The sequence below is a fragment of the Lutzomyia longipalpis genome, chromosome 1 (genome assembly GCF_024334085.1).
Source record: "Lutzomyia longipalpis isolate SR_M1_2022 chromosome 1, ASM2433408v1".
In the NCBI taxonomy this organism is placed as follows: domain Eukaryota; kingdom Metazoa; phylum Arthropoda; class Insecta; order Diptera; family Psychodidae; genus Lutzomyia; species Lutzomyia longipalpis.
In genome coordinates, this window is record NC_074707.1 from 47162054 (window position 1) to 47190046 (window position 27993).

Genomic DNA, 27993 nt, shown 5'->3' on the forward strand with positions numbered 1-27993 from the left:
ATAAATATATATAAATGTTATGTATGTGCACTGAACGTGGAAAAGGTGATTAAAACCAGTTTTGACTTTTAAAGAAATTAATGGACCACAAGTACACCAAAGCAAGTGCGAAGGCCCACGTTTGTAAGATTCAGAGAGAGAGACGAAAAAAACGCAAGACACGGAAGATTTCTATTTAAATTTTTCTCTCTCTGTTTTTTTATTTAAATACTTTACTCCTCGCGGGCTATTTTTTGTGTGGACATACATCGCATTCTTTTGCACCGCCCAATCAATTGTATTGCGAGGGCAAATTGAGATCAAATGACGGTGAAAAAAATCCCGTGATCTTTCCACGACACTCCATGTCCCATCTTTCATTTCCCAGCTGTGTAAATCTAACAAGAAGAAGAGGAAAGACTCAACTGCAACAGTGTTTAGAGTATATAACAATTGTCTAGCACCTCCACCCGCCCATCAATTTAATGTGAGAGAGAAAATAATTGTTTTATCGCTCAATTTTGAATTGCTATGTTGTCTCAAAATTGTTATAATGCTATGAATGACGATGAGACTGTACCAAGAAGAAAAACTTCGCACACAGCCCAGCAAGACATTCACCCAGAGAGACAGAGAGATTAATATCGCAAAACGATGGAAACAGTTAATTTTCCAAGTCGCGCGCGAATGGAATATTCAAAGCAAAATCCCACTTCACCTCCATCATCAGTCACACAAATGTTGCAAATTGGCCATCGCACGACGCATTTCGCAAAGTCGCCACCGCGGGAGAAAATGCGGGAAAAAGTTACACTGGGAGTCTCATACAACACCTGTATTTGGCAAGAAAATTCAGCAGAGTTTTCCCTTTGAACGGATAAATTCTTTAACGATAAATTATATTATTTTCCCTAATATCTTTCATTTTCTTCATTAGACAATTTATCATTTAACAGCTTCACAACAACACCCCACTGTAGGTGCAAATTCCCTTGCAGACTGCTGTGTACAATTCATTTAAAACACCGTCTTGGGGATTTTATAAATGCGGAACGATTAAGTGTTAAACGGTTTGAGATTCTCCCAACTTGATTAATTCACTCAATTTGACTTGCTAGCACTATTATGCAAATCTTTTGCATCTCTTTTAATCGTTTGCTCTGCATGTCGTAAGCCAAAGGGGTCTCCTCTTTGATAAGAATCCCGCGTGTTATTTGTATAGAAGTGTTGCATGTTCTCACCGTGGAAGCATCTCAAAGAATGAAACAGATCAACTCCTTCAGCCACCTTCAACTAGAGCCAAGAAAAACTTTAAATTAGAATTATAAAATGATAGGCAGAAGTGGGTGATTGAACTGTTTGGAAATCGTTAAATTTCTTTCGGTAATTTAACCTATCTTAAGGTCCTAAAATCCCTTATACTTTTTCGTTTCTTTCATAACAGTAAAATAGAATTTATTTAAATGCACAAAAAGCAAATTTTAAATAATATTTCGGGTCAGTGATTCTCAGAATATTCAGCTACAGGAAAATACTATTTTTTCTAATTACGGATATTCTGAAATGGATATCTTTTAACTTTAAACATTTTCCGATTATTTAGAGGAAGTAAGATAAGTTATAAGTTTCAAAAACCTTAAAACTTTTCATAATTTTCCACAATCTCCGCAAGAAAAATTCAACTAAAAAAAGCAAAGAAGTTTTGTAAATACGGAAAAGTCGTATCCTTTTTATAAAATACTGTATTTTCTATGATCGAATGAGAAATTAGGATAATAATAGGATCTAATAAGCCCCTTCCGGCCTGAATTTTAAAAGAATTTAGTCCAGGAAAACTAAAAAAAAAATTATCAATTTTGCCCATTTTGCCTATTATGTCATACAAATAAATCGATAAGCTTTTTGAAATTTTTATTTCCAACAAAATAATTAATTGACCTATTTTTCTTCTACTTTAAGGAAAACAATATTTAATTGAGGTTCTCTTTAAAAAAATATATAAAATAAAGTTCTTTTCAAGAAGAAGTCTTAATGATAAAATTAATTCATTTAATTACTTTTTCCTGATTAAATTGACACCAGAAATCAATTAAAACATGAGCAATTATACCCCCCTGAGCTATTTAATGGGGAAATTTTATTTCTCTAATCGACCCTAATTACTCTGCAAAACACAAGAAGAAAGATAAATGAGATAAAACTTTTGTTCCATTTATATTTCACCTTTATCATGAAGTTTTATCGATAGAGAAATGTTTGACTTTATCATTTTGAAACTTAATTTGTCAGAAAATTTTCATAATTTCCCATCCTGAAAGATCAATTGCACCTGTTGGAAAAAAAACTTTGAATTTATGTGGGAAGAGAAATATAGAATTTGCTACAAGACACAATTCAATTGGTCCTCTCTGTGATTTATTCTCAAAATTTTCCTTTTTCAAATATTACTAAAAGATCATTTTTAAGCCTTTTAAAATTGTTTTTTTTTTCGCAGATATGATTTATTTAAAGTGTAATAGCACCTCTTAGCCAGACGTAAACCATTAATTATCTCGTTTATTGAAGTCGCACATGCGTCTAAATGGCAATATTTCTTCTTAGCTAAGATGGAGGACTTTTAAGATGTTTCGTTATTTAATGCAGCATAAAATATCATCTCAAATAAACCTACTTTTCATGGCGGTTTTGGAATTCCTTGCCAAGACTCTTTGGCGTCATCCGGAGTTGAACCAAATTCCAAATAGATCGTGAATTAGGCAAAAAAAAAAACAACAAAGACTTCTTAACGACGAAATTGATGGGATATTATTGAATTTTGTTGTGAAATAAAAAAAAAGGTTTAACAATTTAAATGTTATTTGAAATTTTGGAGTCATTCAACCCATCTGCAGGGCGAGGTGGGGAATGTGAGAGAAAGTCTCTTAGTGCAAAAGTAGTAAAATAATAAAAAAAAATCGAAACGAGCATTCCAATCGCGTACAGCAAAGTTGTGTCTACCAGAAATATGCCGATCTTTCCCCTCTATTGACAAAGTATAACCGCGTTGAGGCACTAAGAATTATCATTAACCGATAGACATATGCAATTTTCCATCCACATATGTTTATTAAATTTTCCACATGGCACCTTCTTCTTTTCCAATGCAGTTATGGCTCTACGCGAGTGGAACTGACGGGAGACGCACCATATAGTGGAATATTGGTCTTCTCCGCTGCTCACCAGCATCATCGTTCCCCAAGTCCAACAATCATCACCAGCAAAGGCAATAATATTACTGTAATTCGAAGCTACGATCTTGGAAGACGCGCAAAGTTGAAGAAAGAAGAAAAAATAAGCAAGACGGACCGTGGAAGAGAACAACCATCGATAAACGGTAAGAATTGCGCAAGATTTCCATCTCTTGGACGCGACCCATGATGCGCCTATTTAATTGCGGGCTAATTAATAATTTATCAGGGTTGGTGCACGTGCACACAAATCTTCAGTTCACTTTTTCTTTCGCCACAAATTACTTCTCACGCATTTGGACAATGAACTTCTGGCTACAAGATTTGAATTCTTTTTGCTTTTTTGTGAAATTTCTGACTAATGGGAAATTAATCCACGATTTACCCACGCAATGAAATTTATACTAGATGTCGTTACTATGCAGGAGAGCCCCCTGGCAGGGAAAATTCCTTCTGTAGTCTTATAAAAAGGTCAATTTTTTCTTAATATATTTTCTATAGTTAAGTGAATTGATCAACTAAAAAAATAATTTGTACCCTAGATGTCGCTACTGAAAAAAACTAAGTCCCCTAGCGGTGATTCCCAAAGGCCCCAATCTAACATTCACCTTCTCCCGCCATTTCCTGCGTTTAAAGAGAAAATCAAATTCATCAGACTTCTTTCACACACTACTTCACAATAATTCTCTCAACATATTCTTGCCCTAATTTTGTGCAAAAGAATTTTTCAGCATTACAAAGTGATCAGTTGGAGGGAACCACATAGCTCGAAGAACCTTGAATATAGCTCGAAATTGATTGCAATAATTCACTCTGGCAAATCCATCGCGCAAAAATCTCCGTGTAAATTTTCTTGTACATGTTTTTCCTCTCATGTGAGCCCCGGCATAGAGCTCGCATGAAGTCACAACCTAATAAATATTCCAATTGCATTAGTCACATTATTCGGTTATTTACCTCAAATTGATTCATAACGCCGTGGAAAATAAGGCAAGTTTTTTTCTTCACCTCTCTCTAACAGCAGAGATATGGGGAGAGAAAAAGAATTTATTAATTGCAAAATTATGCAATGAAATCACTTTGTAGCTTCGCTGGAATGGAAATTGGGTTTCCAATTCCATCTCTATATAGACTCGGTTTTTTTTTCTTCTTCTTTTCATATCAATTTCACACTCTACGACGCATCAATGGGGGATGGGTCCAATGAGGGGCCTTCACACTGATGGATTTTTGATTACTTGATACCCGATGATTTAACTGTGTGACGGTGTCTTACAAAAATTTCTTATATAGTTTGAGATTTATTTAGTTAAACAGGTTTTGCGGGATTTCAATCGACAATCTCTAAGAAAATTGACTGAAATTTACCATATAGACAGGGAAAATATATAATATCGTGTTTCTTTGGCTTTCAAAATGCCAAATGGTTTACAATCAATGCTTGTGGGGACTTTTGTTTTTTGTTAAGATAAAATCTGTTCTATTAGGGAGTAGAAAAATATTTTTGAGAAGATTTTTTATTAGGTAAGAAGCTAAAAATTTATTGACTTCTAAAGACCTTTTACTTCTTGATTAATGTTTTAAAGATTAGCAAATTATTTAGTTAAAATTAGTTCTTCTCAAAAACAAACATGTTATTATTATTAGATTTATTTTATTCAGGTACTTTTTTTTACAATTTCGCACCGTATAATTTTAAAAAAAAAACTAATTTACATTAAATTTCATTAATAATTTAAAGGATGTCATGCACAATACAAGGGCGAAGTACCTAATTGAAGGAAACGCAGAAAACAATTTTAACCCACCCAGTCTTGTAGGCAATTAAAAAAGGATAAAGAATCGCCAAAAATATTCACCATTTTCCACTGGGGTCACAGAGAAAAAAGACAATAAAGTTTTGTAAAAATTCAAAAAAATTGACCGCCATTCGCCATTTTGTCTCTTTCAATGCATCAAGCAGATGTTTCAATGCTTCGTCATGAGCTTGTCGATGGGAGTTTGACATTTCATTTATTTTTTTTTTGGGAGAAAATAAAAAAATTGCGTATTTTTTAGTTTAATTATCGTGGTAAATGTGTTTTACGTGTTGTTCAAGAGTGATTTTTATATCTGAATACCTGAAGGATGAATTCCCGCACAGCTTGTGACCGTCTCAGCGAGCACATCTCTCGTTACAAAACAAAGCAATCCAAAAACAATGGTCGTGGATCGTCTTGAAGATGACTTTTTCACGAATTGAGAGATCCTCTGCGCTGGAATCCTTTGCGTTTCACACCACCACGACGGACAAGACGATGGATTGCTGGTTTTGTGATTCCCTGGATGTTGTCACGCAAAACCTTACGATGTTTCTGAGCACCACCTTTCCCAAGACCTTTTCCACGACCAATGATGTGCTCACTGAGACGGTTACAAACTGTGCGGGAATTCATCCTTCAGGTATTCAGACATAAAAAATCACTGTCGAACAACACGTAAAACACATTACCACGATAATTAAACTAAAAAATACGCAATTTTTTTATTTTCTCCCAAAAAAAAAATAAATGAAATGTCAAACTCCCATCGACAAGCTCATGACGAAGCATTGAAACATCTGCTTGATGCATTGAAAGAGACAAAATGGCGAATGGCGGTCAATTTTTTTGAATTTTTACAAAACTTTATTGCCTTTTTTCGTTGTGACCCCAGTGGAAAAAGGTGAATATTTTTGGCGATTCTTTATCCTTTTTTGATTCCCTACAAGACTGGGTGGGTTAAAATTGTTTTCTGCGTTTCCTTCAATTAGGTACTTCGCCCTTGTATTGTGCATGACATCCTTTCTGACAAAAATTCAAGAATTTTTCTAGACCCGACCTCAGAGAAGTCAAGTAGTTCAAGAGCTGATTTCTTTCCAAAAATTTTATTTCTTATATTATTTAGGACTTTACAATGTAGAATAAAAACATATGTTAAAAAAAATCCATCTTACATTGCAATGGAGACTCCTGGTTCTATTGTAGTAATATTCAGAATCTATTTCTATAAGAGAATTTCAGGATCGAAGTAAAATTTTGCAATAAAATTGACTAATTTCCTAAAGGAATATTTATAAGAATTATCAATATGAAAAACTAAGAAAATATTTCTCCTAAAAAAGGAGATTATTCAGGCATATATTTATGGGTGTTGCCTTGGTAAGAAGAATTTTGACTTAAATTATTTTTAAAGAATCAAAAGAAAAAGAAATTGCCATAAATCACATATAGAAAAAACCGACAAATTTCTCACAAAACCCTTTTGTCCCTTTAAATGTTTCAAAACAAACACGTTAATGTTTTATCGATGCGTTGGTCCCAAAGAAACATTAACGCGAATATTCTGGATTTTAAAGTTTTTCGACGATTTCTTATTCTTTTTATTTATTCTCTAAAAGATATTTACCGATTAAAATTCTTTCGTCGAACCAGAACAACATCCATATAAGCCTGAATAACCTCCTTGAGTACAGAAAAATTTGCAAAAAAAAAGAAAATTTAAATTGCTAAAATGATTCCTCTCTGCGGAACCGCAGTGTATTGATGAAATTGACTGAATTTATTTCATATTTAAATCTTCTTTGACCTCTCTTCTCAGTGGGCTCGTCAACACTCGCCAAGAACCTCACAGTGGGAAAGAAAATTCCCTGCCATCATCTAAAAGTCACTTCGTGCGCATTTGAATGCACACCACAATTTGCCCTGGAGCTTTGGCAACAAATTGTTGCAAATTCAAATTAATTTTCTTGCATTTCTTTTTCACCAAAATATTCTCTCTGCCTTCCCGGAATTAACTTTCGCCCGGAATATTTCAAAACGGGCATGAAAAATTCACAAGATTCCTGCCCCTACATTATGGTACATACATAGAAATATGCTTAGGCAGAACTAGCAGAATTCCTTCGTATATTCAAACAGGCAAGAGATGGGTTTGTCTCTCACGGAATTCTTCTTCCCAAGAGCAATTCTCTATATACGTTTCTATCTCGCAATTTACATTTTCTTCAATCACCTCACATCCCAAATGATTGTCAAAGAGACATTTTTTTGGGCACAAAAGAGAATTCAACAAAAAAAAATTGTGAAGGTTCGCGGTGGGTCAGAAGAAGTGGAAGAAGTTTGTTCTGCGGAAATTAACCAATTAATTTGTGATGAAAAATTGCATCCATCTCGTTAAAGAATTCCCCCCGAAAAAAATCACCGGAAACATTACTTTTCACCGATATCGCGGTGGAAAAAGTGAGCCTCAGACTCACTCTCACGCTTGAAATAATTGCCATCTTTCTCCGGTGCTCAACCGCTCGGTTTATTGGTTGATAAATTTGCCACTGAAATATTTCCTCAATGTGATTTTAATTCTTATACTTCTTTGCTTCTCGCCGCAAGCTCTTAAGCAATCGCGTAATTTTTTTTTTGCATTCGTGGTAATTCCTCCTAAGCAGAGATGACCATATTCAAAGCCGCACGATGCAAGTTAGTTGCAAAGTTGGTACAGCGTGTCGCGTGCAAAATGTTGGCAATGCCAAAGGAGATGATCTTCGTGGAGTCTTGGATGGTGCGCAAAGATCAAATCATATGATCGCAATCATTAGCTTGCATTAAGTGACTCACTAATGGAGCACGTCGTGTGTCATCAATCAAGCCTCCATGGTTCACGATTGCCCTTACATTTTCACTATTCGACATGGGAAAAAATTGCTTTGGTATTTCATTTATAAAGGAAATTTTCACATTGTACTGGCATTTTGCATTCAAACACCTGGTAGTGATGGTCAAATGATGATTCGTGAGGTCTATGCGAGTGGTGGACAGTGAGTCATTTGAGGTGTGAAGAAGGTCAAGAAGACATCTTCTATTTTGTCACTTCTTTTTGTTATTTATGGAAATATGCAAAACATCCTCTCTTGTCTCGCTTTTTTATGGGAATTCTTCTCGTGTAAAATTCCACTTGGGGCAGTAAGAAAAAAAAACTCAATGTATGAATGAGGGGGATTTGGTTTTGTTTGTTGAGGCTGTCTTGAGTATTTCTGGTTTACTGAAGGACATAAATTTAGCTAAATAATAATCGGATTTCTTCAATATTTGAATTGAATTTTGAGGGAAAAAGATTTACTAAACAAACAATGAGTCAAACCGAGAGTCAAACAACGTTTTCTTAAAGCTGCTTAAGAAAGGAATATTCTATAAAATATTATTGTACATTAGGGGGTATTTGGAGGAGCTTAAAGCTCTCTTATTAAGCTCCTTCTTTAAAGAATTTATTTTTATACAAATAGAAAAAAAGGACTGAAATGAAAGATTTTGAATTCCGAAAAGAAACTGAATAATAATAAACCGTCAATAGGGGTGAGTTGGGAAAGTTATAGTCAGTTGGAATAATCAGAGAGAGTGTTTGTTGTGTGCTTAAACAGCCTAATAGATCAGAAATTCAATTAATTAATTCAGGTTTTTTAAGGGGTCAAAATTAATTATTTAAACGCTTAAAATATTAGAAACTTTAAAAATTAGATTTTCTAACGTTAGAACAGAAATGTCAGACGTTTAATCAAATGTTTTTAAAAATTTTAATTAAAAATTCAGAAGAAGATAAATTCAAGTAAAAAACATCGTCAAACGTTAGAATAAACGTTTAACATTAAAAAAATAATTGTCAAACGTTAAAAAAGAAATATCAAACGTTAGAAAGGTACCTACCTAAAGATTTCTTCTGCTTCTTTTTCTGCTTATTTAAATTTTATAAATAAAGATTTCTTAAAACTATATTTAATATTTTAAACTTCTTATACTTAATTATTCTATTAGGAATTAATATTTTGGTTCAATTTTATTAATTCTTTTAGAACAATCTTCTCCATAAATAGTTTTTCTTTTACTCAAATTCCTTTCCATGATATCCCGAAAGGTCTTTAAACAAAGAGTGGAATAACTACCAAAATAAATCAAGAGAAAAATTCCTTCCTTTCGAAAGCTTTTCCACAAATTAGTTCCAAATAAACTGAACAAAGAACTCTCCCAAGTTAATTCGAATAATATATATAAATAAAATATATTTGCAAGGTCAGTGGCACATTTCCAGTCGAATGGTTAATTAAGAAATAAAATCAATCGTTTACTTTTACCGGAAGCCAAAACAGACCTCCCAGAGTAAACTTCCTTGAAACATTGGAAAAGTTCAAAACCCTCTCATACGCACATACGTTGTAAATTTTACCGCATTGACATTCAAATTACAACAATCTCTATGCGCATAAAATAATGCTGGGTTGAATAGCAAGATAAACTCATATAAATACTGTTTGGTTGAGGAGAGTGTCTGCGTGAAGCAAATACCTGCCGTGTCACCTGTTATATCATCGCGCGCACAGAAAAGTGCTTGTGGGGAGTTTCAAGAAGTCTTTCGCGGCCACAGACGTGAAATTTAATACACCAATAACAGTGCTTTTGGATGCATCAACCACCGTCTTTTCAATTTAATTTTTATTTATCATTCATTTTGGTTTCTGTCTCTTTTTCAATGATTTCTCAATAGTAAATGATTTTATTCCCACTTTTCGCGCAGAGATTTCACTTTTAAATATCAAATATTTTCATAGACGAATTATTGCTTTGTGACTGTGAAATTTATGATTTAATTTTTTTTTCAACAGATAAATGTCATTGATCTACATTTTTTCTTTTATTAAAGTCTTTAATTCGCCTTTAACTCTCTAAACGTCCGAAAAAAAATATTTTAAAAGAAATTAACCAGAAGATCATTGACATCTAAACCCTACAAAGACAATAACCGAGCTTTTGCGTGTACTTTTTTCTAGTTTATTAACAAGCCACGCAATTGCTGTAAATTACCTTTCATTTACCAAAAAATTAGGAAAATTATTTCATGAATAGAATTTAAATTAAAAAAAACATCCCAAATTACATCACAGAAATTCATCTTCCCATATTTCCCGCAAAATATCTCTTAAATCATCATCACAAACCCTAATTACCTTCTCATTTAGTTATAAAACAACTTCTTTTCCTAATAAATAGAGACTCTTAAAATTCACTTTTAACCGCTAACTACGCAGATTTCCTCCTAATTTTGCAGCTCAATTCAAGCATTTTTTTTTCGCAAGATGTTTGAGATAAAATATGGGCGGTTAATTAATACAACAACAAAAGTACATCATAAACCAAATGATATAGTAAATTTTTACTTTCTTCTGCGAGAATTTTTGCCTTCAACTCTTTCCCAATGTGCGCGAGAAGATTATCATGGCAGAAGCATCAAACGCCGTGCCGTGACCATTGTGAAAAAAAAAATAAATAAATGTCTTATTCAAATTATGAATGAAAGCGTGAAGAGGCTCATTTTGAAATCTTTGCCAACATTGTCTTGTGAAAATGTGATTTCATTCGCTCATCTCCACGTGCAGAGACATTCTTCTTGTGCTGCGTGGATATCTCGCCGTAAAAAGGCATTACTTGGTAGAATGCACTTGAAGTTGCACTGATAAAAATTTACGTCTCATTTAAGATGGTTTGAGAAGTTTTCTGAGATGTTTTCAGGCTGTTTTCAGTGTTTTCAGTGTTTTCAGACACTATAACAGATTCACTCTTAAAATTAAATAAATATAAAATTATAATTTTTTGTTCACAAAGAAAGAAGATTTTCAAATTTTATAATAAACACTTGGATGATCAAATATTCTAACCTTAAACTGTGACATTAATTTTCTCTCAGAAAGAAAACGTTTTTCTATGTTTTCTTTCAATGAATCTGCAGTAATTTAGTTCCCCTACATGAAGACGTAGAATTTATCACAATAAATTAGATACGCTAGATTCTGTGACGGTCTATAAAAATCAAATTGGCAGCGATTGCCAGTTTTGTCCTCCAAGTATGTAATAGATTTTTAGTAACTATAGCGCCGTATGTGGGCAGTTTAGTTTGTGAGTAGTTTTAGAATAAGAACTTATTGAGTAATCATTCCAATTAATGGCAAAATGACCAAAATCGGATACGTCAAAATTAAGCTAAAAAATCGTAGGGCATTTTAGCAGTGTCCCCGCTAAAATATCCATATTTTATCCTAAAATATTTCAGGGCCTGTATTATGTAACTCTCCGAGTGCTATGTGGCTGTACAGTTCTTATGGGCCTCCCAGCACTCGGAGAGTTACATAATACGGGCCCAGGTTATGGTTGTCCGATTTTGAAAAAAAAACAGCAGAGATTCTGAAGGCTAGATTAATCCCCTTTTTAAGGGTAATAAACTATTAAAAATCGTTAAATCCGTTTATTTTTAAAGCCGTCCAGAACATATATTAATTTTTCGATACATATAGTAAAAGCACTTTAGGACATCATTTTGAATTTTTAAAGAACTTCAGGGAAAAAAATTCTACCATTCAATATCCCCAAGAGCACCCTACAATACACCAAATTATATTTTTAAATGAAAAACCAATCAGAACCATCTGATGATGAGACGGAAATTTTTATTAGTAAACTATGCAACTGTGCAAAGTTGACATGAGAGCGAATGGTGCGGAAAAAAGAATTTTATTTGATGAGGAGATGGACCGGGAAGACATCTTCTTAACGTTCGTTAAGGCATTTCCCTCGAGGGGCTCCCCACTGTACAGTTATGCTCTTCTATGCAACATATGTACATATAGGCATGCCAATAAAAAGCAAACATCTTTTAGCGAATATTGAAGAAGAAGCTTTAAAAAAAAGGCCAACCTATAGGCAGACATTCTAATGCCCCATGAGAATTTTTGCCACATACAAATCAAGACAGAGAGAGAGAGGCCCCCTTTGGCCACGAAATTCACACACATAACATAATAAAAATAAAAAGATTTAAAAAAAAAAATTGTGATTGGAACCGCTCTTGTGTTCGACACAGCAATTTGGGCACATCGCGCGCGAGAATTGAGAACAAGCGAGAGAGAAGTAAAAAAAAGAACGCGGACCATGGAGGAATTGACACACTTTTGGGTACCTCGCGATGCTAAATGACCTTTCCTGACTCGGCAATTTCCCTTTTTCTGCCACATGGTGTGATCCCTCTCTCTCTTCTCTATATGCGATTTTACTTAACGAGCCATTTTATTTCCCTCCACAGACTCTTTTTGCATCGCACGAAATGACTCACCTGCATCACTTGGTGCTATTTATCGCGATTGGATTTGCAGCAGCAACAGCAACAGCATGGAAACCCTGTCCGGAGCTAAGTCCAGCACTCAGATTTCCCTGCAGGTGAGCCATTCCTACCTTTGTACATCCCACACATTTTACATTTTCTTCTTTCTCCCAGAAAGCAATTTGAATAAAGCAATAAAAGTACTCTCAACAATGCTAAAACTTCTGCTTTGTTTGTTTAGAAAAGAAAAGCGGGATTTGAATTTGAATGAAGCGGAAAAAAGAGCTTTTTAGTGATAAAAATCTATGCGTTGACATGCGTTGTGATTTTGACATTTGCTAACGTTGATCTCCGGCGCTTTAAGAATATTCTAGTTATATTTTTTTCTCTTTAAAAAAAGAGAAAACTTTTAGTGAAAAAGTAGTTACAGAATAAAATGACATAAGCTAAAATGACAGAAGTTGCATTCTTGACAGCTGTCAGTGTCAAAAATTTAACGTAAAACAACTTAAACGTCAAAATGTTAATTTTTTTCTTAAATAATCTTTTTAATTCATTTTAAAACCTTCCTTACTGTAAAATTAATTGAAATGTAAATTTCCATTTAACAAAACTCTCTTGAATTTATTGGGAAATCAAAATATAAAAGAAAAACTTTTAAATTGTAATTTTTTAAAAAAAATCACCTCATACAGAGATTGAGCATGAAATTATGGATACACACACCTTACAAATTTATAAGATGTGAAAGAGAATTTCTGAAATGGAAATATTAACAGACATTTCACAGAAGAATCCCTCCCACTCACTCTCAAAAAAAAATTCAAGATTTCTTGAATAATATTTTTTTTTGGAACAGATAGTTCCGTATAAAATATAAATAAAATGTAAAGCATAAAATAAAATTCAATAAATTCCCATAGAAAGCTAAAATGGTCCAAATCTTTGTTACAATAAATTATTTGTTTGAGAAAAAGCAAAAGATCTTGTCTCTGAATTTTAAAGTTTAATAGTCAGAGACGAAAAGAAATAAAGCGGGAAGAAAAAAATCTCATGAATTGGTAAAACTGATTTTAATCTCTCAAATAAAATACTTAAATCATTTTGTGACAATAAAAGCTGATTAATTAATTAGAGATCGTTGTTTGATCTCATGTAATCAGTTAAGAAAAAAAATGACTTCAATAGGAGATTATTAGATTTTTGTACAGAATGTACCATTCTTAGCGCAAGCAAGTACAAGAGTTTTGTAATTTGCATTGACTTTTCAGTGTTCTGACACAAATTTTCTTTGCATAAGAATTTAAAACGTGTATTTTGTAAACATAAAAAAACTTGCTAGACATGCTGTAAAATGCTGCCACGCATGTCAACGCAAATGATTGAGTTTCGGGCTGGGGCACTAAAGAGAGTCAAGAAAAGCCGCATAACGATAAATCTAAACACTGCATGCCACAAGCAGGTCCCATCTCTCGTAGAGAGAGAGAGAGAACCCATACCAAGCTTAGATTAATCACCAATTGCTCCCATTTTCCACCCACAGATGCAAACTGGAACCTCTGGGGCTGAATGGGGCCCTCGGGGCCGTAGCAATGGATTGCGATCGTGTTGTGTTTCAGGGTGAATCGCCCGTGCTGCCGGTCGGAGCCCCAATTATCGCCTTCTCACAGCGCTTCAGTGGTCAACAGGCGCTCCCAAGTCAGGTAAGGAGAACCAAATGCGTGTCTCATAGCACAATATTTGATTTATTGTCCCCACGTCCACCTCCTCGCGCGCTAACACCCGCCCTTCCCTCCCCTGTACACCACCATCATGGCATCCGGCAAATGTATGTACATTGTATCACGTCTTATGGCATAAAGAGCGTGCAATAGGTAAAAATGATTTATCCAATTTCACATCCATATGATCAATATACGATCGGAGTGTGTGATCAAGTGCAATTTACCACTCAATAGTGTGCTATTGCACTTTAATTCCACAACGAAGATTACAAACTAAAAATTATGATGCTTAAGCTTTGGCATCTAATGATTTGATCTATGTGTGCACTTCTTTTGAGCTAAAAGAACCCAGCCTTTCGCCAATATGTATACATGAAGAAAAATGCCATGGCTGTTTGGAATTTCCGTGTGTACATCGTGAAATCAATTAAAAACAACCGCCTGGTTTACCTTTTTTTTTCGCAACAATTCTCATCACTCGGAGGTTAGTACAGTTGGGCGGGTAAATTGTAGGGTAAATTGACATAAATTCGACGTTTACTACGGCACAATGGGCAAAATGTTTAGTATTCCACATGAGAAATTTCACAATTCTGCAATTTATGCATTCCATTCGCCAACAGAGTTGGAGAAGTTCTACATCGTACTAAAGAATTCAATTTTCCTCAAAGTTAAGTAATTTATTACATTGAAGATATCTATCAGCTGTGTTAAGTAAGTGGGGGCTTTGTTTGTTTGGAGACAATAAAAGGAGCGCTTGACGCTTTCAGCGATGTTTCGATTTACTTATTTCAAACCAGGGGGGCAATAACTATTGCGTTCATGGTTCAGTTGCTTGCGCTCAATCTTGCGATCTTGCGATCTTGCGATCACTCCATACATTTTTGCGGTCACACTTGCGATCTTGCGATCACTCCATACATTTTTGCGGTCACACTTGCGATCTTGCGATCACTCCATATAAAGATCGCAAATCTTGCGTTCATGGTTCACCTTAGGCCATAGTTATTGCCCCCCTGTTTCAAACCATCATCAGGCACTGAGTGAGACTGTCTTCAAACAAGAAAACCCTTATTTAGGCAATTTAATTGAATTTTAAGTTGAAAGAAATATCTCTTTTTATATAATTTAAAAAGTTTTCGATCGAAACGATTTATTAAAATAAAATAAGTGAAAATAATCCGTAAAAGATCGGTCGATATTCGGGAAATTTCTCATACATTTTGCCTAAAGAAAAGTAAAATTTCCTCACATAATTTAAAGTAATGAAATCCTTTTGCATAAATCATGAAATGCAGGGCGCCTCATTCTGAATTCAATGTAACTTTCAAGATTAATTTTTATTACATATTATGATACGTTATTCTTTTCGTTTATTATTGTTATATTTTGTTATTATTTTTTTTAAATTATTCTTCTAATTTAATTTATTCAGAGTTTTTACAAAGCTTACGGCTAGCTTAATACTTAGAAGACAAAACTGGTAATCGCTGCCAATTCTACTTTTTAAACCGCCATAAATAAAAATCTACCTAACTTATCTTGATAAATTCTATATCTATGTGTAGGTGACTTCAAATACTAGAATTTCGTGGAAGGAAAATCTAGAAAAACGTTTTCTTTATAATAGAAAATTAAGCTCAAAGTTTGACGTTAGAAATTCGTGTCCTCCAAGTGTTAAAAATTTTTTTTAAACAGCTTTTAAATCAATTTTCTGAATTTAGAGCTTTAAAGTTTGAATATTCGAAGATTGTTAAAAAAAAAAATAGAATTCTTTGTTTTTCAGGGTACAAGATTTTTCAAAAAATCGAAATGAAACTAAAATAAATTATAAATTAGAATAATAAAAAAAAACAACAAAATATAATGAAAAGAGATCACAGCTAAAATATAGGAAAAGAATAACGTAGAAGTGTATAAAAAATAATCTTGAAAGTACCTACATTGCATTCAGAATGAGACACCCTGCATTTCCATTGCAGTCGCGCACAAAATGACACAAAAAACGATTTTTTTTTCAAAACAAAATCAATTTTTTATCAAATTTATTTGCCAAAGAATTACCCCTTTCGGTCTATCTTGCAAATGCGTGAAAGCGAATGGGTGAAAGATGTAATGTTGCGAGGAAAAAAAATGACCAATCTCTTATCTTAACGACCACCAACTCGGTATAAGATGCCTTTTTGCGCGAATGAAATCAGTTTGAGTTGGATGGAATTTCTATTTGCAGCTGCAATTGCACTGCGGCTATCACACTCAATTTACTACCATATCTCTTTGGGTGTGCATCACTAAATATCACCTCCTCATTTCTCCAAAGAGTGTGTATTATGAACTTAACAGAGAGAAAGAGAGAAGCACGAAAGCGAGGAAGGAATTTTTGCTGTGCACCACCAAGACTCTCGCGCGCGCGATCCCAATCAGACAATTTAATTGCCAGCTTCCATCAAAATTGGCCTTCAACTTTGCAATTTTCTTTAATGCGTTGGTTTTTTTTCTATCATCTATCCTAGGCTTTCGCTACATCAAACCTCCCTTTGCGAAATCTCGACTACTCACACAACTCCATCCGCCGGCTGCCTGATAAGGCATTCACGGGGATTCAGGAAACCCTCACGGAACTCCATCTCAATGATAATCTTCTCGGGGATTCACTGAATCCCATTTTTTCCACATCAGAATTCCACGCGCTTGCCAATCTACGCGTGCTGGATCTGTCTGGGAATAAGATAAAAGCCATCGAGGAGGGAATTCTCAAAGGATGCGAAAAACTTCAGGTAAGAAGCTTTGACGGAATTTCCTTTTTTTTTAAATTACATCTTTTTATTTCCTCATTTAGAAAGGAATTTTAAACAAGAATGCAAAGAGGCTGTTAAATGTTGATATTTTGATCCAAATATTCGGAATATTCATTAATTTATTCGAATTCCTCAAGAAATTTTTAATCTTTAGATATTTTCTAATATTATTTTTAAATAATTATTTTTCAGACATTTTTTTCTTTGAATTAGACATATAGTTAAAAACCAGGCGCCTCCACTGTGGAATTATTTCATTTTTTGGCACTAAACTATGTAACTATACCAGGCGCCTTCATCGCAATCAATCATAGAATTTTTTAAAAATTAATTTAAAATCTACGATTAATTGCAATGGAGGCGCCTGGTAGTTGCGTAGTACATTGATTAAAAAAGGTAAATAATTCTTCAATGGAGGCGCCTGGTTTTACTATATGTTTAATTCCAAGAAAAAAAATGTCTGAAAAATGAATAATTTAAAAATAATATTAGAAAATATCTAAGGATTGAAAGATTTTTCATTCTTACAACAAAAAAAAATTATTTTCTGTAATATTCAGAATGTTAAATTTATGACTTAAACGCCCCTCTATATCTCTACAATTCTCAATTCAAAATTTCAACTGAACGTTTATATATTAGTAAGAATGCCAATTTGAATATTTGCAAAAAAGAAACAAAGTATAAACAACCATTAAACCCCCACAAAATCAGAGCAGAAAAACCCATTTGGAAAGGTCCAAATATAGGAAAAACTAGCTCCCGGAAATGGCTTGGGTAATTAAAACAAGACTCCCTGGTATGCTTCTCTCTACTTGTATATATAGTTTTCTCTCTCCCGGGGAGGCGGCCCCGTCCGTTTGCTGAAAGAGCCATAAATGTTAAGAAATTTTCCAACCACAAGAAAAACTGGTTTAACGTGCAATACGTCTCTTTTGCCTCAAATAGATGCTTATTCCAATAATTTCTGCACACAAATGTTTCGTCAGATGTGGAGGATGTTGAGAGTTTTGAGTGTTAGAGAATAAACTGAGAGATAATTTAATATTTTTTTGCCAAAGAGCGTAACCAGATATCAATCCAAATAGGTGTTTCTCTGGAATCTCTATTTTAAGTTTTAAAGACGTTGAAAATAGATTTTAAAAAAATACGTGACATTTATTTACAAACATCTGACATTTTTATTCTAAAATTTTTAACGTTTGACATTTATTTTTCAAAATTTGACGATTACTTCCTAACGTTTGATGATTTTTTCTCTATCGTCGAACATTTTTACATAAGTTTTAACATCTGACATTTCTTTTCTAATAATTGATCTTCATTAACTCAAAATACGTTTTACTAAAGCTCCTTAATGTTTCCTAGTATTTATGCTTTGATATTATGTTTCCCACGTTTCCCATAAGCTTAATAAACTAACAAGCTTTCAACGATAAATCTTAAAGTTTTTTTGTGCAAAAGAATCTTAAGATTTCTCTATCAAGGCATTAATCAAATCTTTCTTTTGGATGACTTATAAATGATTTAAATTCAAAACTTTTTAACCTCTGATCTTCTGCTGCAATTCTCTTGCACTTCCAACAAACCACAAGATCTCGCGAGAAATTCACATCTTGCTTTTTTACTAAATAAATACAAAAGAAAAAAAGTTCATCAAAAGTGCATCAAAGTCAAGCACAACTTGCCCCATTCTGCACATGAAATTCCCATCGCGCTGATGATGCGATAATCAATTTTTATCGCATAATGAATGGCAGAAAACCCGATGATGGCACTACTTTTCACTCCACCATCATCTTCTTGCACTGATGCCCTGACCACACTGCAATTGCAACAGCCAAATGACTATTATTATTTGTATTTATTTAAAGAAGAATCTCAACATTGGAAAATGTGAAGAAGAGTTGGCAAAAGAATAATGAAGATGCGGCACAATGTGGTTTGTTTGAATTTTGTGCAAAGAAGAAAGAAAAGAAAAAAGAAAAGGGGCTGTGTTTGTAAGGTGAATGAAGAGAATTTTCTTTTACCTATTCGCAATCGTACACAATATTCTCAATATTGCTAATAGAATATATAAATAACTCTGTGAGCATCCGTTACTTTGGAGTTTCTTCATCTTCTATCCAACAACTTTTAGCTGTGATTCTTTCGAAGAAAAGAATAGCACAGCTTCTGTGTACCACCTAAAATGCAATGTTGTCCGATCGGGCTCAAACTTGGTATGAGCACGAATTAGGGTCCCCACATTCCAAAAAACGTATGTCAAAAAAAATTTTTTCCGGCCGTCCGTCCGGCCGTCCGGCCGTCCGGAACCTTTTGTTAAATTACAAGAGAACGGTAATAGATAGAGACTTGCGGTAAACGGCAAAGTTTAAAAGTCGACTGGAAGACATCCGATTATGAGGTCAGATCCACCCCCCCACCCCTCCGTCCACCATTTTGAATAACCATCAAATTTTGTTTTGCCAATATCTCAGCCCCTATTATAGCTAGAAATCTGAAATTTTGATATGTTGTAGGGGTCATCAAGACCTTTCCAACGATGCCTCATTTTCGAAAATCGGTCAAGCCGTTTAGTCAATATGGCCGCTACAATTTTTCATCGAAAATCGACCATAACTCGAAAACGGCTTAACCGATTTTGATCAACCCGGGCTCAAATGAAAGATCTCAGCAAACCCTACAACTCTCTAGAACATCCGAAGTTTCAAAAGTGACCGCTAGGGGGCCAAAAATCAAAAACAAAATTTTCGATTAGTTTTCGATGAATATCTCGGAAACTGCACTATGCATTTTCTTCAAATTTTAGTATGTTATAGCTGACTATATTATCTAGCTCCATGCCAAAAATGAAGAAAATCTATGTCGCCGTTCTCGAGATACAGCCTTCCAAAGTTGGCATGTCATATCTCGCGTTCTACAAGTCCGATTTTAATCAACTCAAGCGCAAATAAAAGGTTTCGTGAAGCCTTACAAATGTCTAGAACATTGCAATTTCGAGAAATGACCGCAAGAGGCGCTAAAGTCAATATTTTGCATATCCAAAATTTTTAAGCCTAATATCTGAAAAACTGTACTATGCATTTCGTTAAAATTTCAGTATGTTATAGTTGAGATCAAGACCTTTCCAACAATTGGTTATTTAAGAAAATCTATGGAGCCGTTCAGGAGATATAGGGGTTTATGGGGTATATGAATATAAATGCAAAGTAAAATATAACGGTAAAATATAAATATATATAGTTGCATATTTAATTAGTACGCTAACTATTTGGCGCCCCGCGAAGCGGGGCGCCTTATATATAAGGTATATAAATATAAATGTAAATGCAAAGTAAAATATAACGGTAAAATATAAATATATATAGGTACATGGTACAGATTAAGGAGAAAAGGGAATGTACATGGTAAGTTTCACTTACGGGCTGTGATTCTTCCTTCAGAGGCCAAGTAAAGTATATGTAAATGCAAAGTTTAATAGATAGCTGCAGAGTATGGATTAATAAGAAAAGGGAATGTACTGGTAAGTTTCACTTACGGGCTGTGATTCTTCCTTCAGTGATCAGTCTAAGTGTGATATTTGATATAAGTTTGGTGGTGCAAACTCTGGGGAAGGATGGCTCGCGCCACGAATCACAGCCAATGCGCGAGTTAGCCTTCCCCCAGAGTTTGCACCACCAAACTTATATCAAATATCACACTTAGACTGATCACTGAAGGAAGAATCACAGCCCGTAAGTGAAACTTACCAGTATTTTTTATTATCTCCATTCTCAGCCATCTTTTCACCTTTTGCTCGCGAGATGAGAAAAAGTCTTTTGTGCCATCTGGCTGCTTGGCTGATGATGCTACACAGTGTGGGGCTCAGGTGTGAGATCCGCCGTGGTAGGCATTAGCGGAGACCTCCCATCCATTGGAAATCTATTAATATTTTGCACCAAACAGTCGCACAGTGTTTGTTTTTTCTTCTTCATAAAATTATAGGGGAGTATGTGATGGTCCAAAAAGTGACCCACTGCGGAGGATGAAGCATAAGAAGCTTTATTAAATACATAACAATGGAGCCCATCCGGCTGTACACATAACAGCATAAACACAAAAGGCAAACACAGGTGAATTCAACACCTCTGTGTGAGAGAAGAAGAAAAATTTATCGCCTTCCGACGAAGGTCAAAAAGCAGGGATTGTGTGTTGAGAGCTCAACAAAATTCAATAAATCGTTAAAAATATCTCGAATTCCAGAGGGTCATAAATGGTTGGCTGCGAGTGCCTTCCGTGGAAGCAGTAGAAGAATTTCCATCTCACACATCTCTCCACCTGGAATTTCTTTGCTCAAATAGCGTGTGTGTGTGTTTATTTTTTTTTATTTTTGAATGGGTATAGTACAAGACCCCTCTTGGGCACTGCTCCCACTTTATCTGGGTCAGAAGAATTGCAAATTTCAATCGGCCAAGACAGAGAGAGTGATACACAAAAGGCAATTGATTGCCTCAGGAACGTTGGAGGGGTTAATAAATTTAACTTTTTTTTCTGTGTGGAAAATTCTGATTTTTCTTTTTATCTTTATTAAATTGAATGATTTTTTAATGATGATTTTTTTTGGCGGGAAACAAAGAGAGAGAGAATATTGTATTTTATTATTTTAAATAAACTTTTGTACTTTGTATATGCGACGTTTCGAGGACTATTGTCCTCTTCATCGGATATATAGAAATCAGGGGTTTAGCCAGAAATTTGTTCAAAAAAGTTCAATAAAGACGTTGAAAATTAATTGAAAACGTCTAGTAGATAAGAACAAACAATGGAGCATTTTGATTTATTTTGATTTCAAGATTCAGGTTAGTATACCTTATTAACCGTCCGTATTCTGTGACCGAAATACTTACGCGCATTACTATGGGGTGGGTGAGCGACCCCATAGACTTTTTTGCAAAATAACCAAAATCTTTCGATCAAATGAGCTTTCATAGACACCTTGGTACTCCCTAAGAAGTCTTTTGATAATCACTACCAATTAGACTTCTTTAAAGCCTTCTTTCTATGTGTAGGCAGCTTTAATTACTACAAGTTTGTACAAAGAAAATCTAGAAAAACGATTTCTTTATAAGAAAAATAAAGATCAAAGTTTGAGGTTAGAAATTCATGTGTAAACAGCTTGTGATTCACACCTGACATTTATTTTCTAACATTTAACAAAACTTTTCTAACGTTTGACTTTTCTCTTAAGGCTTTGAACATTTTTCAAACTTCCAACGTCTTTCTTTTGACGTTTAACGATTTTTTCTTATCATTTAAGATTTAGATTCCTTTTGAGAGTTTTCTTGAGTTAGACATTTATTAAGTTTGATTTTAAATAGTTGACATTTTTCTTCTAACGTTTGACTTATTTTAATTTTAACTTTTTTTTAACGTTCAAAATTTTCCAAATTAGACATTTCTTTTCAAACGTTTGACGGTTATTTAATCTTTTTATTTTTATTGATTTTATTTAAATGTTTTTTTTATCTTTGAAATAATCTCCGCTGACTCCTAGAAATAAGCTAGAACTTTCTCTCCTTTTGAGGTTTTCCTAATTAAAAAAAAAATTAAATTCTTTTGTATGAATAAAGTCAAAATTATTTCAGCTGGTAAACCCTTTTGCAGAAAGATGGTAAATTTCTTTCACAAGCAATTTTTCATTCATTCTTGTGAATCCTCTGCGGCAGATTGGTTCTGTTAAAGTGCCAATGTGGGTAAAATCTCACAGATAGTCTACAAGAACAAATTCTTTATTGTAATTTAACCCCTTTTTTCAGAGAATTCCTCAAAAAAAAAACATTTTCTCATTTACTACAAATCTTGCTATGAATTTTCTTCTTTTGTGGTTTATCTCTTTAAGACAAGATCATCGAGAAATCAATGCCTAAATTATTCTAGCTAAACCCACAAACCTCTTAACCTCTCTACACTTGACCCTCTCTCTTTAATCCTTGACCTAAAAATGTTCCACATTTATTGTTAAATTATGCGACGATTAAAATGCAATTTAGACATCATTCTTCAGGTATTCTATCACCTGTCAAAGACATCCTGAGAATCATTCATTGCAGCAATGCCAAAGACATCTCTCTCTGGTTAGAGATGACAGCCTCTTCCACCTTGTTTAAGAATTAATCGCACACTTCTCCATGAAAAATGATACTTTTCCCTCCAAAGAGGAATCCAAGACTTTTTTTTTCTTTCCCACCACACTGAGCAATTGAGGAAGTTGCTGGAACATTTTGTCCCGAAGAAGAGCACGCAAATCGTAAATCGCGCGCGATCCCCTACCGCGAAATGAGATCAAAATGCGCGATCGGTGGAAAAATATTTCGCGGAAATTGTTTAGAAAGCTCCTCTTTGGCGAAGAGAGATGCAACAAATTGGGTGATTTATTGCACATGGTGCGGAATTGAGCAATATATTGGAGTTTCTATCATTTTGATCGTTGATGCATGATCGTGATCTTGAACTCCACACCATGCTCAATGATTTTCCCTCCATATGGGAAGCGCCCAACAATGGATCCCACGGAGAAATCTCTCATACTTATATGTAATTAACATTGTATATTCACAAACTAACGGGTGTGGAGATATATATTAATTATGTAATGATATTGATCATAATACTGAAATTTGATCCTCAATCACATTTTTTTTTATTTAAAGGAATTCTACCTTGAGCGCAATAGCTTGGCCAGTGTCCCATCTATGTCACTCAATGGACCAGCAGGGCTCAAATTTCTCAGTCTCCGTAGCAACAATATCGCCCAATTGCGAACGGAGGCATTTGCAGCTCAATCAAATCTCGAGCGGATTGACTTGAGGAACAACAGAATTGGGCATATTGAGGGAAATGCCTTCTCAGGACTCACAAACATCAAGGAAATCTACTTGGCTGGCAATCGCCTGTCAAGGATGAACAGTGATGTCTTCCTTGGAGCTTCAATGCTGCAGAAATTGGATTTATCTGAGAACTTCATCACAAACTTCCCAGCAGTCTCATTGAAGGCAATTGAGAACGTTAAAGTTCTCAATCTATCTGCCAATATGATCACCAATTTGGACAGTTCCCATCTGGCTAATGTTAAAGGACTCCAAATTCTCGATGTTAGTCGCAATGGGATCACCTCAATAGCTCCTGGAACTTTTAGGGATCTACGAACACTCAAATTCCTAGATATTAGTTTGAATGCTCTACGAACGGTAAGATTTTCTTTTCTTCTCTGATCTATCAAACACTTTGCTTTTTCCAAGAATTTTTCTTGACAAAAACTCCTTTTTTCAATTCCAGATCGAAGACGACGCCTTGGAAGGCTTGGACGCCCTTCAGACGCTAATTATTCGAGACAACAACATACTCCTGATTCCCGGAAGTGCCCTCGGACGTCTTCCGAGACTCTCAAATCTGTACCTAGACTACAATCGTGTTGCAGCCCTATCTTCGGATATTCTTGGATCCATTCAACCCGAAGATATTCGCTACATGTCCCTATCGAGGAATGTAATCCGCGAACTACCACCAGCTAGCTTCCAGATGTTCAAGAATCTCATCTACCTGGATCTTTCGGGGAATTCTCTAATTGGAATTAGTGCAGATATTTTTGTTGGACTCGAAGCCTCCTTGCAAGACTTGAGGCTAGCTCAGAATAAGATAACAAGCATAGGGAGCGTTCCACTTGCTCTGAAAAATCTCCTTAAACTCGATCTCAGTGAGAATAACATCGTGGACATTCCCAGGAATGCTTTTACGGGAATTTCTGGCTTAACTCATCTCAATTTGAGTGGGAACCCTCACTTAGGTCCACTACCGCACAATCTCCTGCAACCACTCAAGAAACTCCGTAGCCTAGACCTGAGTAAATCTGGACTGAAGGTCCTTCCAATTGAATTGTTGGCTAACAATCCAGAGCTACGCGTCATAAATCTGCAGAATAATGCAATTCAAGAGATTCAGGAAGGAACATTCTCCAATTTAAGGAATATAACTTCAATTGATCTCTCCAACAACAACATCATGACAATCAGACCTTCGTCCTTTGTGAATGTAATGAATATTCAGAAATTATCATTGAGAGGAAATCAAATGAGTGCCTTCAAGGGAGAAATCTTCAACACAGGAACAAGTCTCGAGGAACTAGACATCTCCAACAATCAAATAATCTACCTCTTCCCATCGGCATTCAGAATTCATCCCAGACTTCGACATTTAGACATTTCAAGCAACAAACTCAAATTCTTCGTTTCCGAATTAATTGGAAACCTTCAGTACTTGGAATTTATCAATTTGTCCGGAAATATGCTGAAGAACATCGAAGAACTGGACTTTGCCCGTCTTCCTAGGCTCAGAAGTTTACTAATTGCTAGAAATTCCATTGATACACTGAGCGAGATGTCCTTCCACAACTCCACGCAACTCCAAATAATTGATCTCAGCGACAATAGGCTAGACAGGATTGGAGATCGAACCTTTGAGGGTTTAGTGCGACTTGAACATCTAAATCTTGAAGGGAATAACCTGTCTGAATTGCCGGAGACAATCTTTGAACGGGGAAAACTTCAAATGCTTGAAAATATCAATTTAGCAAGAAATAATTTCGAAGTAGCTCCACTGAAATCCCTCCAGAGGCAATACTTCTTTGTCTCATCTGTTAATCTGAGTCAGAATAAAATTAAGCATATCCCTGGGGATGACAGTATCATGGTTAACATCAAAGAATTGGATCTGTCGTACAATCCCTTAACCGAAGAAGCAATTTCGAATATTCTCAGTGAACCCAAAACCGTTAGGGATCTAAACTTGGCAGGAACTGGAATAAAGGAGATCACATCCCTCGAAACGCCCTTCTTGCAAGTCTTGAATCTCTCCATGAATCGCATAAGTAGCGTGAATGAGAGAGTATTTAGCAGGGCAACACTGCTGGAGAATTTGGATTTATCCGGAAATAAACTTCAAGACATGAAGGCAATTTCGAAAATCTGGCCAACCCTGAATTCCCTTCAATACCTTGATCTATCGAATAATTCCTTTGAAACCATTGCCCACGGGGATTTGGATAATTTGGAAATGCTAAAATCCCTATCAATTGCAAACCTACAACATTGCAGCCGAATAGAGAAGAATGCCTTCAAGGATTTGCCGAATTTATCCAAATTGAGAGCCTACAACTATCCCAGATTGGGTTATCTCGACGTCCAAGGGATCCTAGAAGCCCTACCGGGTCTAGAAACGTTGGACATTGAAGTGAAAGATGCTGCAGTTGGAAGTGATCAAATACAACCGTCGCATCATCCGAGACTCAAAGAACTAGGAATTCGTGGTTATAGACTTAGGAGTATTTCCTCGGGCACCCTAGCTGGGCTCAAGGCTCAAGATCTCAACATAAAACTCATGAATACGTCGCTTTCAGCACTTCCACCGGCTCTTCTCTTCCCTGTTCCCAGATCTTCTCACCTTACGCTCGACATTACAGGATCCCGCATACCCGTGCTTTCGCCTCAACTACTAGCAGCACTGGAGGATCGGAGAACTAGCTTGAGCCTTAAGGGACTCGACAGCAATCCAATTCACTGTGATTGCAATGCCAGAGCACTCCGAAGGTGGATTCCGGGAACAAATATGGCTGATCTTAAGTGCCGTACACCGGAATATCTGCAAGATCGCCTGCTAACCGAAGTGGGTGATGATGAACTAACCTGTGACCCAAGACGCCTACCAACAACCACACCAAAGCCCACAATTGCCATTATAACCTCAACCACTCCCTCACGCGCCACAATGACCCCAACAACGGAACCCGAAATCATCTGGAGTTTAGCTCCGACAAAATCCGTTCCTAAAATCAAAACAAAGGCACCGCAGATGAAGCAAGCCCCCATGAATAACGATGATACCCTCATCATTGGCATCGTTGGTGGTGTTGTAGCCTTCATTGCAATCCTAATCATCATAATCTGCATTGTTCGCCTACGAATGAGTAGTACCCCATACCGTGGACCCGTTCCCATGGGTATCCCGCCCATGCCTATGGGCCCCGGAAGTGTTCAGATGAGCTTCAAAGGAACACCAGGACCTCCGGCCCTCTACGCTGTTCCCCCGTATGCACAGAGCTACGCTACACTGCCACACAAACTCCCCCCACCACACTCCGTTGTAGCTCAGAGTCATCACAATCTCAGTCAAATCAGACCAACCTACTCTACAATGGGACGCGTTCCGTATGCCTTCCAGCAGCAACAACCACCACCACCGCAGCAATCACAGCAGCCGCAATCAACTTCACACAATGGACAACCCTATGTAATCTACGACGAGAAAGCTTACAGGTAATACCCGGATGAACCACACCCATGCCCTGATGCCTAGTCATTGATGCTGAATTTCAATCCAATAGCACGACTAAGTTTCTCCATTAATTCTGGGCATTGAGATTGTAAAAGATAAAAATTATTCCAGGGATGTTCGTTGAAAGAAAAAACGTTGAAATTTAAAAATTTGAATATTAAAAAAAATCATGGCCTACTGCAAACTTTGGATAAGGATAAAATGGATAAAGTAAACTTGCCTGTAGCCTCTGCAGCGTCGTTCCTACATAGTTTTCACAGCATTTACATAAAATTAATTAAAAATTTAAAAAAAATGGAAATAAGCGCGAAATCCCTGGAATCTATACATAGAAAAGGTTCTCTGAAGCACCTTGAAAAATCGAGACTCTGTCCTTTGACCTTTCTTTAGCTTTATTCTCGCGTAATATTTACGCGCCAATTTGTTTTTTATATTAAATTAATTAATAAAATGTTTTACGTTGTAAATATAAAAGCATTTTTTGTAAGCAATATTAACTCTGGCAGTGTATCCCCCTTACCCCCCCTCCCCATGATCTGTAATTAATTTCTTTTTTAAGGTTTTATCTCATAAAAGAAACTTTTAATAGATTTAAAAAAATAAATGAATAAGGATTTGTTGAAATATTATTATTATTTAAAATTATATAGTTTTTCTTTCGTACATAGCACTGTAAGTCACTTTTCACAGCGAAATAAATAAGATTTAATTGAAAGGTGGGGGTATGATTTTTTCTTTGGGGCA

The 27993-nt window shown here is 35.5% G+C and overlaps 1 protein-coding gene across 1 annotated transcript in view; it reads left to right on the forward strand.

The window, feature by feature from the left end:
* The window catches only part of LOC129787880 (chaoptin), a 28854-nt gene extending 890 nt beyond the window's left edge, over positions 1–27964 (forward strand). The window contains exons 2-7 of the mRNA XM_055823705.1: positions 3126–3352; positions 12342–12475; positions 13903–14062; positions 16597–16860; positions 23574–24110; positions 24199–27964. Of these exons, the coding sequence (XP_055679680.1) occupies positions 12363–12475; positions 13903–14062; positions 16597–16860; positions 23574–24110; positions 24199–27234 (4110 nt within the window). The 5' untranslated portion in view covers positions 3126–3352; positions 12342–12362 and the 3' untranslated portion in view covers positions 27235–27964. The remainder of the gene's footprint in view (positions 1–3125; positions 3353–12341; positions 12476–13902; positions 14063–16596; positions 16861–23573; positions 24111–24198) is intronic.
* Positions 27965–27993: the final 29 nt, after the last annotated feature.